Raw genomic sequence first — 14,350 nt, 5'->3', positions numbered from 1 at the left:
AACAGGGAATAAACAGGGAACTGAGATCTTTAGTTGGTGTGCATCAAAAAGGGGGATTTGGCATAATCAGCTACATAAATAACCTTATACTCACCCAGAAATCTGTGCCCTGACCATTGTAGGCAGAACTACGATTGTAGCCATTACTACCACCACGGCTACCTTGGCTCCTCTAAACAAGAATTTAAAAAACAAAACACCATAGCATTAAATCTGCTTGTTTCCTGAAATATGATTTATAAATATTCAAGAGGGCTAACCATGTGACTGGGTTCAAGCAACAACCAAAAAGGCATCCTGGGGCACTTTAATCATCCATAGATTCATTATGATACAGCCTTTCAGAAAAGAGAACCTGCTTCATACTGGTTTTGATATTTTAAAATGTCCACCAGAGACATGTAACAAATATTCATTTGGATATAGTTTGATCTCAACTGCTCATCCCGTAGCAACGCATACAATGTAATTTCTATTCCTGCTGAGTTATGTGAAGAGATAACATTTTCTAAAAAGGCTTCATCCCTGAATGGTTCGTATTTTCTTCACAATCTCTCGAAAACATACTGGATTTGAAACTATTGAAAGCAGAGCAATTCATATTCTCACTTTAAAGGGTTCACTTCAGGATATGGGTTATACTCATACCCCTGATCATTGTAGCCAGACCTACCATGACCACAAACATAGATTTGGTCATCCTATAGAATTGATTTTTTAAAAAAATAATTGAACCTGTTGTTTTTAAATACAATGTTAAATATACCAAATGGCTAGGTAACTATGGGCAAAAATGCACAGTCGCTTTAGCCTCCTGTATTCCCATTTTCAGCCAGGATTCAGCCAGGATTGAACACACATTCAGCGAAACGTATGCGATCGATCCTGGCTGAAACAGGGAATAAACAGGGAACTGAGATCTTTAGTTGGTATGCATCAAAAAGGGGGATTTGGCATAATCAGCTACGTAAATAACCTTATACTCACCCAGAAACCTGTGCCCTGACCAGAACTACGATTGAAGCCATTACTACCACCTTGACCGCCTTGGCCCCCCTAAACAAGAATTTTTAAAAAATTCATAGTTATAGTCATAGCTCTGATCATTGTAGCCAGAACTACCATGACCACAAACATAGTTTTGGTCATCCTATGGAATTGATTTTTAAGATCATTGAGCCTGTTCTTTTTAAATACAATGTTAAATATACCAAATAGCTAGGTAACTATGGCCAAAAATGCATGGTCGCTTTAGCCTCCTCTATTCCCTTTTTCCGCCAGGATTCAGCCATGATTGAACATACATTCGGCGAAACGCATGCGATCGATCCTGGCTGAAACAGGGAATAAACAGGGAATTGAGATCTTTAGTTGGTGTGCATCAAAAAGGGGAATTTGGCATAATCAGCTACATAAATAACCTTATACTCACCCAGAAATCTGTGCCCTGACCATTGTAGGCAGAACTACGATTGTAGCCATTACTACCACCACGGCCACCTTGGCCCCCCTAAACAAGATTTAAAAAAAAATAATAATCAAATATGCTTGTTTCCTGAAATATGATTTTTAAATATTCATGAAGACTAGCCATGTGACTGGGTTCCAGCAACAACCAAAAAAGGCATCTTTAGTTGGTTTGCATCAAAAAGGGGGATTTGGCATAATCAGCTACATAAATAACCTTATACTCACCCAGAAACCTGTGCCCTGACCAGAACTACGATTGAAGCCATTAATACCACCTTGACCGCCTTGGCCCCCCTAAACAAAATTTTTTAAAAAATTCATAGTTATAGCCATAGCTCTGATCATTGTAGCCAGAACTACCATGACCACAAACATAGATTTAATCATCCTATAGAATTGATTAAAAAAAAAAAAAAACATTGAGCCTGTTGTTTTTAAATGCAATGTTAAGTATACCAAATGGCTAGGTAACTACGGGCAAAAATGCACGGTCGCTTTAGCCTCCTCTATTCCCTTTTTCAGACAGGATTCAGCCATGATTGAACTCACATTCGGCGAAATGCATGCGCTCGATCCTGGCTGAAACAGGGAATAAACAGGGAACTGAGATCTTTAGTTGGTGTGCATCAAAAAGGGGGATTTGGCATAATCAGCTACATAAATAACCTTATACTCACCCAGAAATCTGTGCCCTGAACATTATAGGCAGAACTACGATTGTAGCCATTACTACCACCACGGCCACCTTGGCCCCTCTAAACAAGAATTTAAAAAACAAAACACCATAGCATTAAATCTGCTTGTTTCCTGAAATATGATTTATAAATATTCAAGAAGGCTAACCATGTGACTGGGTTCAAGCAACAACCAAAAAGGCATCCTGGGGCACTTTAATCATCCATAGATTCATTATGACACAGCCTTTCAGAAAAGAGAACCTGCTTCATACTGGTTTTGATATTTTAAAATGTCCACCAGAGACATGTAACAAATATTCATTTGGATATAGTTTGATCTCAACTGCTCATCCCGTAGCAACGCATACAATGTAATTTCTATTCCTGCTGAGTTATGTGAAGAGATAACATTTTCTAAAAAGGCTTCATCCCTGAATGGTTCGTATTTTCTTCACAATCTCTCGAAAACATACTGGATTTGAAACTATTGAAAGCAGAGCAATTCATATTCTCACTTTAAAGGGTTCACTTCAGGATATGGGTTATACTCATACCCCTGATCATTGTAGCCAGACCTACCATGACCACAAACATAGATTTGGTCATCCTATAGAATTGATTTTTTTAAAAAAATAATTGAACCTGTTGTTTTTAAATACAATGTTAAATATACCAAATGGCTAGGTAACTATGGGCAAAAATGCACGGTCGCTTTAGCCTCCTCTATTCCCATTTTCAGCCAGGATTCAGCCATGATTGAACACACATTCGGCGAAACGTATGCGATCGATCCTGGCTGAAACAGGGAATAAACAGGGAAATGAGATCTTTAGTTGGTGTGCATTGAAAAGGGGGATTTGGCATAATCAGCTACGTAAATAACCTTATACTCACCCAGAAACCTGTGCCCTGACCAGAACTACGATTGAAGCCATTACTACCACCTTGACCGCCTTGGCCCCCCTAAACAAGAATTTTTAAAAAATTCATAGTTATAGTCATAGCTCTGATCATTGTAGCCAGAACTACCATGACCACAAACATAGATTTGGTCATCCTATGGAATTGATTTTTTAAGATCATTGAGCCTGTTCTTTTTAAATACAATGTTAAATATACCAAATGGCTAGGTAACAATGGGCAAAAATGCACGGTCGCTTTAGCCTCCTCTATTCCCTTTTTCAGACAGGATTCAGCCATGATTGAACTCATATTCGGCGAAACACATGCGCTCGATCCTGGCTGAAACAGGGAATAAACAGGGAACTGAGATCTTTAGTTGGTGTGCATCAAAAAGGGGGATTTGGCATAATCAGCTACATAAAAAACCTTATACTCACCCAGAAATCTGTGCCCTGACCATTGTAGGCAGAACTACGATTGTAGCCATTACTACCACCACGGCCACCTTGGCCCCCCTAAACAAGAATTCAAAATAATAATAATCAAATATGCTTGTTTCCTGAAATATGATTTTTAAATATTCATGAAGACTAGCCATGTGACTGGTTCCAGCAACAACCAAAAAAGGCATCTTTAGTTGGCTGGCATCAAAAAGGGGGATTTGGCATAATCAGCTACGTAAATAACCTTATTCCCACCCAGAAACCTGTGCCCTGACCAGAACTACGATTGAAGCCGTTACTACCACCTTGACCACTTTGGCCCCCCTAAACATGAATTTTTTAAAAAAATTCATAGTTATAGTCATATCTCTGATCATTGTAGCCAGAACTACCATGACCACAAACATAGATTTGGTCCTCCTATAGAATTGATTAAAAAAAAAAAAACATTGAGCCTGTTGTTTTTAAATACAATGTTAAATATACCAAATGGCTAGGTAACTACGGGCAAAAATGCACGGTCGCTTTAGCCTCCTCTATTCCCTTTTTCAGCCAGGATTCAGCCACGATTGAACTCACATTCGGCGAAACGCATGCAATCAATCCTGGCTGAAACAGGGAATAAACAGGGAATTGAGATCTTTAGTTGGTGTGCATCAAAAAGGGGAATTTGCCATAATCTGCTACATAAATAACCTTATACTCACCCAGAAATCTGTGCCCTGACCATTGTAGGCAGAACTACGATTGTAGCCATTACTACCACCACGGCCGCCTTGGCCCCCCTAAACAAGAATTTTTTTAAAAAAATTCATAGTTATAGTCATAGCTCTGATCATTGTAGTCAGAACTACCATGACCACAAACAGATTTGGTCAACCTATAAAACTAATTTAAAAAACAACAACATTGCACCTGTTCTTTTTAAATACAATGTTTAATATACCAAATGGCTAGGTAACTATGGGCAAAAATGCACGGTCGCTTTAGCCTCCTCTATTCCCTTTTTCCGCCAGGATTCAGCCACGATTGAACATACATTCGGCGAAACGCACGCGCTTGATCCTGGCTGAAAAAGGGAATAAACAGGGAATTGAGATCTTTAGTTGGTGTGCATCAAAAAGGGGAATTTGGCATAATCAGCTACATAAATAACCTTATACTCACCCAGAAATCTGTGTCCTGACCATTGTAGGCAGAACTACGATTGTAGCCATTACTACCACCACGGCTGCCTTGGCCCCCCTAAACAAGAATTAAAAAAAAAATCATCAAATCTGCTTGTTTCCTGAAATATGATTTTTAAATATTCATGAAGGCTAGCCATGTGACTGGGTTCCAGCTACAACCAAAAAAGGCATCTTTAGTGGGTGTGCATCAAAAAGGGGAATTTGGCATAATCAGCTACATAAATAACCTTATACTCACCCGGAAATCTGTGCCCTGACCATTGTAGGCAGAACTACGATTGTAGCCATTACTACCACCACGGCTGCCTTGGCCCCCCTAAACAAGAATTAAAAAAAAAATCATCAAATCTGCTTGTTTCCTGAAATATGATTTTTAAATATTCATGAAGGCTAGCCATGTGACTGGGTTCCAGCAACAACCAAAAAAGGCATCTTTAGTGGGTGTGCATCAAAAAGGGGGATTTGGCATAATCAGCTACGTAAATAACCTTATACTCACCCAGAAACCTGTGCCCTGACCAGAACTACGATTGAAGCCATTACTACCACCTTGACCGCCTTGGCCCCCCAAACAAGAATTTAAAAAAAAATTCATAGTTATAGTCATAGCTCTGATCATTGTAGCCAGAACTACCATGATCACAAACATAGATTTGGTCATCCTATGGAATTGATTATTCCCTTTTACAGCCAGGATTCAGCCACCATTGAACACACATTCAGCGAAACACATGCGTCCGATCCTGGCTGAAACTGGGAATAAAGGACGCTAAAGCGACCATGCGTTTTGGCCCAATGTTATGACAAAATAGGGGAGGAGCATGGCGTGTCACTTTAATCATTAATAGGGTTATCAAGGTATAACTTTTTTTTAAAAAAATTTTTTTATTGGTTTTAATAATACAAATTTTCCATGTTAGCAAACAACAATGAAATTTATCTGAAAATCTAAATCATAACTAGTATAGTTGTAATTATTTAAGTACTCAATAAAATAAAAAATAAAGGAAAATTTTCTGACTTTCCCTTCACCTCCGTCCGCCTCTTAATAAAGTGTTCTATCCCATCGTGATATGATCTGATCTTAATTATTCTTATATCTCAATTAAATTTCAATTACAATAGTCTATTAGTATAATTAATTACACTTCTTTATATTAATAGTGTCATCTAGATCAGATTAAAAATCTTCCAATTTCCCCAGCCCTAATTCATATTCACAATATCTCATCCAAGCCTCCCATTCCCCCATAAACCGTACATTGTCTTTTTGGTTTAAAGTAGCTGTAAGTTTTGCCATTTCCACCAGTTCAAACATTTTCATAACCCAGTCTTTTTTCCCAGGGATATCTGCCCCTTTCCATTTTGCTGCATAAAGCAGTCTTGCAGCTGTTGTCACATAAATCAAAAAAGTCCTTTGTATTAACAAGTCATCAGGTATCATACTCAATAGCATCATTTCTGGTGTTTTGGGTATATTTTTTTGTACTATTAATCTTAGTTCATTATAAATCATATCCCAAAAATCCTTAGCTTTATCACAAGTCCACCACATATGATAAAAAGAACCAATTTCTTTGTTACATTTCCAGCATTTAGGGGATGTCACTTTGTAAATCCTTGCGATCTTCTTAGGTGTTAAATGCCATCTATACATCATTTTGTAGATATTTTCTCGGATTGACTGTGCATTTATTCCTTTCAGGTCTTTCGACCATAGCCTTTCCCATTTATTTAAAGCAATATCATGTCCCACAGTTTGAGCCCAATTGATCATTGTTGGTTTAATTGTTTCCTGCTCACAACATATTGTTAAAAGAAGATTAAACATTTTAGAAATCAGTTGGGTATTATTATCTAATAACATCCTGTGAAAAGGCGATTTTTCTTTAGAAAATCCATTTTTCATATCTTGTGCAAAGACTGATTTGATTTGGTAATATTGAAGCCATTGTAAATCGTCTTTAAGTGACTGGTGATCTTTTAGTGAGCATTTTTCCCCTTCCCAGTTAGTTAACTCCTGATAGGTAACAAATTTGTCCGGTCTAAGTGGGCGTAATGTTAACATTTCCTGAGGTGATATCCACATCGGTGTTACTGGTTCAAGAATATGTTTATATCTCATCCAAATACGAATTAAGGAGGACCTGATTATATGATTATGAAATGATGCTTGTGTCTTGGTTTTGTTATACCACAAATAGCCGTGCCATCCACTTATATTGTTAAATCCTTCAAGATCTAACAAACGTGTATTTGATAGGTTAATCCAGTCCTTTAGCCATACTAAAGCGGCCGCTTCAGCATAAAGTTGAAAGTTAGGTAGTGCTAAGCCTCCTCTAACTTTAGAGTCCACCAAGTGTTTGTAAGCAATCCTCGGTTTTTTCCCTTGCCAGATGAAATTTAGTATATCTTTCCTCCAAGTGTCAAAATATTTAACGTGTGATATTATAGGCAAATTTTGAAATAAGAAGAGTATCCTTGGCAAAATATTCATTTGGACTGTTGATATTCGACCCAGGAGTGACAAATTTTTATTTGACCAAATGATCATGTCAGTTTTTATCTTATCCCATAATTTAAAAAAATTATTAGTTATCAGTTCTTTGTTCTTCGCAGAGATCCAAATTCCCAAATATTTGACCTTGTTTACTTTCTCCCAACCTGTATATGATCTAAAGTCCTGTTGTTCCCTTTCAGTCAGATTCTTGAATATTGTCTTTGTTTTTTCTTGATTAACTTTAAAACCCGATATTCTTCCAAAATCGTCCAAAGTTTCCATCAGTATCTTCATTGATTGTGTTGGGTTTTCCAAAATTAACAGGAGGTCATCCACAAAAGCTCTCAGTTTAAATTCATGTTTTTTAATTTTTAATCCGCGAATGTCCTCCATAGCTCTTATCTTGCAACGTAGTGATTCCAACACCAAAATAAATAGTAATGGAGACAAGGGACATCCTTGTCTAGTTCCTTTCTTAATTGAACAATTATCAGACATCGATTCATTCACCAAAAATTTTGCCTGTTGGAATGTATATATGGCCGATATACCTCTCAAAAAACGGTCTCCAAAATTTAATTTCTCCAAGATCTTTTTCATAAAATCCCAGGAGACCATGTCAAAAGCTTTCTCAGCATCCAAAAATACAAAGGCAGCCGTTTGTTGGATATTCTGGTCATAATATTCCATTGAGTCTAATAAAATTCATATATTGTCTTTGATTTGTCTTCCTGGAACAAAGCCTGCTTGGTCTTCATGTATTAAATCCTTAATAAAATGCTTCACCCTATTCAATAAGACCGAAGCATAAATCTTATAATCCACTTTTAACAATGAAATAGGTCTATAGTTTGATGTTTTTTCTGGATCTCTTCCTTCCTTATGTATTAATGATATAAATGCATGTGACCAAGTCTCTGGGGATACTCCCTTATCCAAAATTGTGTTGCAAAGTAATAAAAAAAAATCCACTAAATTATCACTAAATGTTCTGTAAAATAGCGCCGTAATTCCATCTGGTCAGGGTGTCTTATCCGTTTTTTGCTTCATTATTGCTTCTTGTAGTTCCTCCTTTGTAATTGGAGCATCTATCAATTGTTGTTGGGTTGTTGAAAGAGCTTTCATCTGTATTGAATTTAAAAACTTGTCTATTTTTTTTTGAAATGTTATCTTTCTGATATAGCTTAGTATAGAATGAAACAAATTCTTTTTGTATATCCATAGTTGTATATACTGGTCCTTTAGCGGATTGGATTTTCGTTATGATCTTCTTTTGATATGAGTCTTTCAGTTGGGTTGCTAAAAAATTTCCAGGTTTATTAGCATGTTCAAAGTATTTTTGTTTGGCAAATTTTAAATTTTTATTCATTTCCTCCATCATTATAAGATTCAGTTGATGTTTAGATACAGAAATCTTCATTAATATTTCATTTTTTTCTCTTCACGTATTGCCATAACCAGTTTTTGTTCCAAATTTTGTAAATCCCAAAGTATATTATTGGTAAATTGTAATTGAGTTTTCTTCCATGCCATATGCTTCTGTATCATAAATCCTCTTAGAACAGCTTTGAAAGTATCCCAAACTGTATTTAACGAAGTCTCCCCATTAAGATTAATTTCAAAGAAATCTTTAATTAAATCCTGTAGTTCTTGTTGGATTTTATTATCCTTTAAAAGTTTATCATTTAATCGCCATCTAAATGCTTGTTTATTGTTCCATTCAAATGTAACTGGATTGTGGTCAGAAAAAGTTCTTAGTACAATTTGAGTTTTACGTAATTGCGTAAAAATAGATTTACTAGTCCATATCATGTCTATCCTGGAGTGTGAGTCATGTCTTGCTGAATAGAAAGTATATTCTTTAGCTGTCGTATTCATAGTTCTCCAGATGTCTTGTATTTCCAGTTCTGAAGCCATAGTGAAGAAGGTTTTAGGCAAACATCCTTCATTTTCATCTTTTGATTTTTGTCCAAAGTTGAGAGAACAACGCCATTGAAGTCTCCCATCAAGAGGATCTGATCATTTGCGTATTGGGAAATCAATTCATGTAGTTGTCCATAGAACTTTGCTTTCCCTTCATTAGGTGCATATATTCCAACCACAATTGTCTTTTGCCCCAATATTTTAGTTTTAATAATTACAATTCTTCCTTCATCATCTTTGTACAATAGTTCAGGACTAAGGCTAGAATGAGCATATATCACTACTCCCTTTGTTTTTGTTTTGGCGGAAGAGACAAATGCTTGTCCAAGCACTTGCCTATCCAAATATTTTTTATGTTTTGTTGCTATATGAGTCTCTTGCAGACAAATTAGGGAGTATTTATATTTCTGTAGATATTTAAAAATTCTAGCCCGTTTAGTCTTTTCATTCAGGCCATTCACATTCCAAGAAATTATTTTTGCCGTGTTGTAATAATTTTTGAAGCAAAATATTAAGTCTATAATTCAGCACCTCCCTCTGCTCCCTGTGATTCCTCTTCTTCTTCTTCTTCCTCTTCCTTTTGTTCCAGAGTTAGTCCTTTCAGTTCTTATATTTCCTCAGAAATTTTCCCACGTCCGCTGAAGATGTAATTGTCATTTTAATTTCTTTGTAGGTAAAGGCCAAGCCCTGTGGCATTATCCAACGATATTTGATACCATTAGCTTTCAAAACAGATACAAATTCTTTGTAATTACTCCTCTGTGAGAGTAAATGTCTTGGTATATCCTTTAAAAGTATCGAAGGGGTGTCTCCTGCTGAAACCGGATTGTCATAGTGGATCTTCATGATCCTGTCCTTAATCCTTGTGTCATAAAAAATAATCATGAGATCTCTTGGTTTTGATCTTTTCATTCTTGCAGGTAATGGTATTCTATAAGCTCTGTTAATAGCTTGGAATATTTGGAATAAATAGGCCAAGTTTGGAATTAAAGTTTCTTTGTTATCTCCCATCATATCTGGTAAATTGCGCAGATGAAGATTGGCTTCTCTGACTTTCATCTCCATCATGGCTATTTGATCCTTGGCTGCAATCTGATTAGATTGTATTGTTTCAATCTGTTTTTCTTGGCTTTCTATTTTTTTCTTGGTATCCTTATGATCTTCCATCACTTTCTTGATTGATGAATCCATTCTTGCATATCAATCTTCATAGTATTCATTTGAGTCTTTACATCTTTAAGGTCTTCTGTAACCACATCCAATTTCTGGTTAATAGCTTGAGATGCTTGGCCAAGATTTGTCATCATAGATGTCAGCTGAGCCATCTGTGTTGACATCTGTTCAAACTGCTTAGTTGTTGCCTCTGTTTGTTTGGCTAACAATTCTTGTAATTTCTTATCCATGGTTAAGGTTTGTGCAGTTTCTTTTAATTTTGTATAAGCAGGGCTATGTAATGAGCCAGAACGAGGGCGAGTTCCAGACATTCACATCGACGTTAGGCTGGTAAAATACATGTCCTCAGACAGGGCCCTCTAGCTTGTAGTTGATAAAGAGTGCTCCAACGATCAGCTTAACAATTTTTTCGCATTGAAAAGATCCAATTTTAACTTTAAAATACCTTCTTAAAGTTTTGGAGTACCAACGAGTTTTTCTGGACGCTCTAGGTCAGCTTAACCAGGAAGTATTCCGGAAGTTATTTTCACCGCGGACCTTCTACCGCCTCTTCTCGATGGTTGTTTCCTTCAGGAACTATTTCTGTGTTGCTCGAGTGCGACGTGTATCCGGTCCTACGACTTGCTTCCTGTTGATATAGGTCAGATGATAGAGAGGGAGGATATAGCATAGAGGGTCTTCCGTCCAAAGAGTCCCTTGTTGTACAACGTGGCAGGAAATCCTCTCTTTTTTTCGCCGGAGAAACAAAAGGTAATTCTCCCTCCCCTTCCTTTGAAAGTGCTTCTCATTGGTAGAAATTTAAGTCCATCACATAGCCGTCCTTCTAACTCATTGTTTTGGCTTAAGCTGATCAATTTGATAAGGCTCCTGCTGCTATTCCTGGTGGATTTTATAAATCAAATTTATCCGATTCGATTAAGGGAGGAGCAAGGGTTCTGGGAATATCTTCATCTACCCCCCAGTTATTCGGTAACGTCAGTAGAAAACGAAGGATTCTTATGTACTCACTTGGGCATCTAGAGGTGAGGTTCTTACCTTAAAGTAGTCCTTATGTTGATTATAAGGTGGTGGAGGGTAGAGTCTTATGCCGAAGTTGAGCTCTGGCGATTTAATTCCCTCGGTGCCCGCAGGACTGGCATCCAAAACTCCGGGGGACTTAAAAAAGCTCCCTCAGAGTATTTAGGAGGTCAAACTGCATAATGGGCTGCAGGGAAGTCCTGCTGTCCAACCCACTTGCAAGGGTCGGTTTGGGGTGCGGTAAACACCCCAAGATTAACGCAAACTTGGATTTCACCCAGGAGCTCCTGGGCAAACATGGCACTCACACCAGCGACACCACCGGAAGTATAACTTTTAAGAGAAGAGAGCCTGGTGCACAATGGATTTGATTTAAAAACGTCTCTTTGACTTGCACAGAAAATTCATTTGGATACTCCTGCTGAGTTATGTGAGGAGATAACATTTTCTAAAGAGGCTTTATCCCTGAACGGTTCGTATTTTCTTCACTATCTCTGCAAAACATACTGGATTTGAAACTATTGAAAGAAGAGTAAATTATACTCTCACTTTAAAAGGTTCACTTCAGGATATGGGTTATAGTCATTGCTGTGATCATTGTAACCAGAACTACTATGACCACAAGCATAGTTTTGGTCATCCTATAGAATTGACTTTTTAAAAAAATCATTGAGTCTGTTTTTTAATACAATGTTAAATATGACAAATGGCTAGGTAATTATGGGCGAAAACGCATGGTCGCTTTAGCCTCCTTTATTCCCTGTTTCAGCCATGATTCAGCCAGCATCGAAAGCAAATTTGGCGAAACGCATGCATTTGATCCTGGCTGAATCCTGCTTGAAAAGGGGAATAAAGGAGGCTCAAGCGACCATGCGTTGTTGCCCTATGTTATGACAAAACAGAGGGGAGGGGGAGCATGTCATGTAACTTTAATAATTAATAGGTTTATTAAGGTATAACTTTTAAGGGAAGAGAGTAATAATGGATTTAATTTAAAAATGTCCCTTTGAATTACACAGAAACTTCATTTGGATACTTTGACATCAGAAGCCAGATTTAAGGACAGAAATCAGTGTTCCATGTTTTGCTCCAGAAATCATGAGTGATGTGGCTGTGGATCCTCGCAACAAACAGCTAGAGGTAGGCTGTGTTGAAATCAATGACATTGGAACTGAGATCTTCACTTAGTGTGCATCAAAAAGGGGGATTTGGCATAATCAACTACATAAATAACCTTATACTCACCCAGAAATCTGTGCCCTGACCATTGTTGGCAGCACCACCATTGTAGCCATTACCACTGCTGCTGCCGCTGCCTTGGCCTCCCTAAAGAAGAATTTAAAAAAAAAAAACAATTCTCCAAATCTGCTTGTTTCTTGAAATATGATTTTTTTTAATGGGTTATAGTCATAGTTCTGATCATTGTAACCAGAACTACCATGACCACAAACATAGTTTTGGTCATCCTATAGAATTGATTTTTTTAAAAAAAAATCATTGAGTCTGTTTTTTAATACAATGTAAAATATGCCAAATGGCTAGTTAACTATGGTCGAAAATGCATGGTCGCTTTAGCCTCCTTTATTAGCTGTTTCAGCCAGGATTGAACGCAAATTTGGCAAAACGCATGCGTTCGATCCTGGCTGAATCCTGCCTGAAACAGGGAATAAAGGAGGCGAAAGCGACCATGCATTTTCGCCCTATGTTATCACAAAACGGGAGGGGGGGAGCATGTTGTGTCACTTTAATTATTAATAGGTTTATTATGGTATAACTTTTAAGGGAAGAGAGTAATAATGGATTTGATTTAAAAATGTCCCTTTGACTTGCACAGAAAGTTCATTTGGATACTTTGACATCAGCAGAACCAGATTTAAGGACAGATATCAGTGTTCCATGTTTTGCTCCAGAAATCCCCAGTGATGTGGATCCTCGCAACAAACAGCTAGAGGTAAGCTGTGATTAAATCAATGACATTGGAACTGAGATCTTTAGTTGGTGTGCATCAAAAAAGCGGATTTGGCATAATCAACTACATAAATAATCTTATACTCACCCGGAAATCTGTGCCCTGACCATTGTTGGCAGCACCACCATTATATCCATTAGCACTGCTGGTGCCGCTGCCTTGGTCCCCCTAAACAAGAATAGTTTAAAAAACCTCTCTAAACATTTTTTTTAAAAAACCAATTCACCAAATCTGCTTGTTTCTTGAAATATGATTTTTAAATATTCAAGAAGGCTAGTCATGTGACTGGGATCCAGTAACAACCAAAAAAGACATCCTGGGACACTTTAAGCATCCATAGACTCATTATGACCCAGCCTTTCAGGAAAGAGAAGCTGTTTCATACAGGATTTGATATTTTAAAACGTCCACCTGAGACATGTAACAAATATTTATTTGGATATAGTTTGATCTCAACTGTTCATCCCGTAGCAACGCATGCAATGTAATTTCTATTCCTGCTGAGTTATGTGAAAGATAACATTTTCTAAAGAGGCTTCATCCCTGAATGTTTCGTATTTTCTTCACAATCTCTCGAAAACATACTGGATTTGAAACTATTGAAAGAAGAGCAAATCATATTCTCACTTTAAAGGGTTCACTGCAGGATATGGCTTATAGTCACAGCTCTGATCAATGTAACCAGAACTACCATGACCACAAACATAGATTTGGTCATCCTATAGAATTGATTTTTTTTTAAAAAAATTATTGAGTCTGTTTTTTAATACAATGTTAAATATTCCAAATGGCTAGGTAACTATGGCCGAAAACGCATGGTCGCTTTAGCCTCTTTTATGCCCTGATTCAGCCAGGATTGAACGCAAATTTTGCAAAAAACGCATTCCTTCAATCCTGGCTGAATCCTGCCTGAAACAGGGAATAAAGGAGGCTAAAGCGACCATGTGTTTTTGCCCTATGTTATGACAAAACATGGGGGGAGGAGAATGTCGTGTCATTTTAATCATTAATAGGTTTATGAAGGTATAACTTTTAAGGGAAGAGAGTAATAATGGATTTGATTTAAAAATGTCCCTTCGACTTGC

The 14,350-nt window shown here is 37.3% G+C and overlaps 1 protein-coding gene across 1 annotated transcript in view; it reads right to left on the bottom strand.

Annotated features, from left to right (window-relative positions):
• The window catches only part of LOC130474679 (uncharacterized PE-PGRS family protein PE_PGRS54-like), a 196,971-nt gene that overhangs the window by 62,719 nt on the left and 119,902 nt on the right, over positions 1-14,350 (bottom strand). Inside the window, exons 72-83 of the mRNA XM_056846378.1 lie at positions 13,353-13,433; positions 12,542-12,622; positions 4,922-4,999; positions 4,661-4,738; positions 4,201-4,278; positions 3,488-3,565; positions 3,042-3,110; positions 2,148-2,225; positions 1,696-1,764; positions 1,433-1,510; positions 988-1,056; positions 95-172 (exon numbers count right to left, since the gene is read on the bottom strand). Coding sequence (XP_056702356.1) covers positions 95-172; positions 988-1,056; positions 1,433-1,510; positions 1,696-1,764; positions 2,148-2,225; positions 3,042-3,110; positions 3,488-3,565; positions 4,201-4,278; positions 4,661-4,738; positions 4,922-4,999; positions 12,542-12,622; positions 13,353-13,433 — 915 coding nt within the window. The remainder of the gene's footprint in view (positions 1-94; positions 173-987; positions 1,057-1,432; positions 1,511-1,695; positions 1,765-2,147; positions 2,226-3,041; positions 3,111-3,487; positions 3,566-4,200; positions 4,279-4,660; positions 4,739-4,921; positions 5,000-12,541; positions 12,623-13,352; positions 13,434-14,350) is intronic.

This window comes from Euleptes europaea, chromosome 3 (assembly GCF_029931775.1).
Source record: "Euleptes europaea isolate rEulEur1 chromosome 3, rEulEur1.hap1, whole genome shotgun sequence".
Classification (NCBI taxonomy): Eukaryota; Metazoa; Chordata; class Lepidosauria; order Squamata; family Sphaerodactylidae; genus Euleptes; species Euleptes europaea.
Note: the sequence above shows the minus strand (reverse complement) of the source record. Positions and strands in the feature narration are given on the sequence as shown.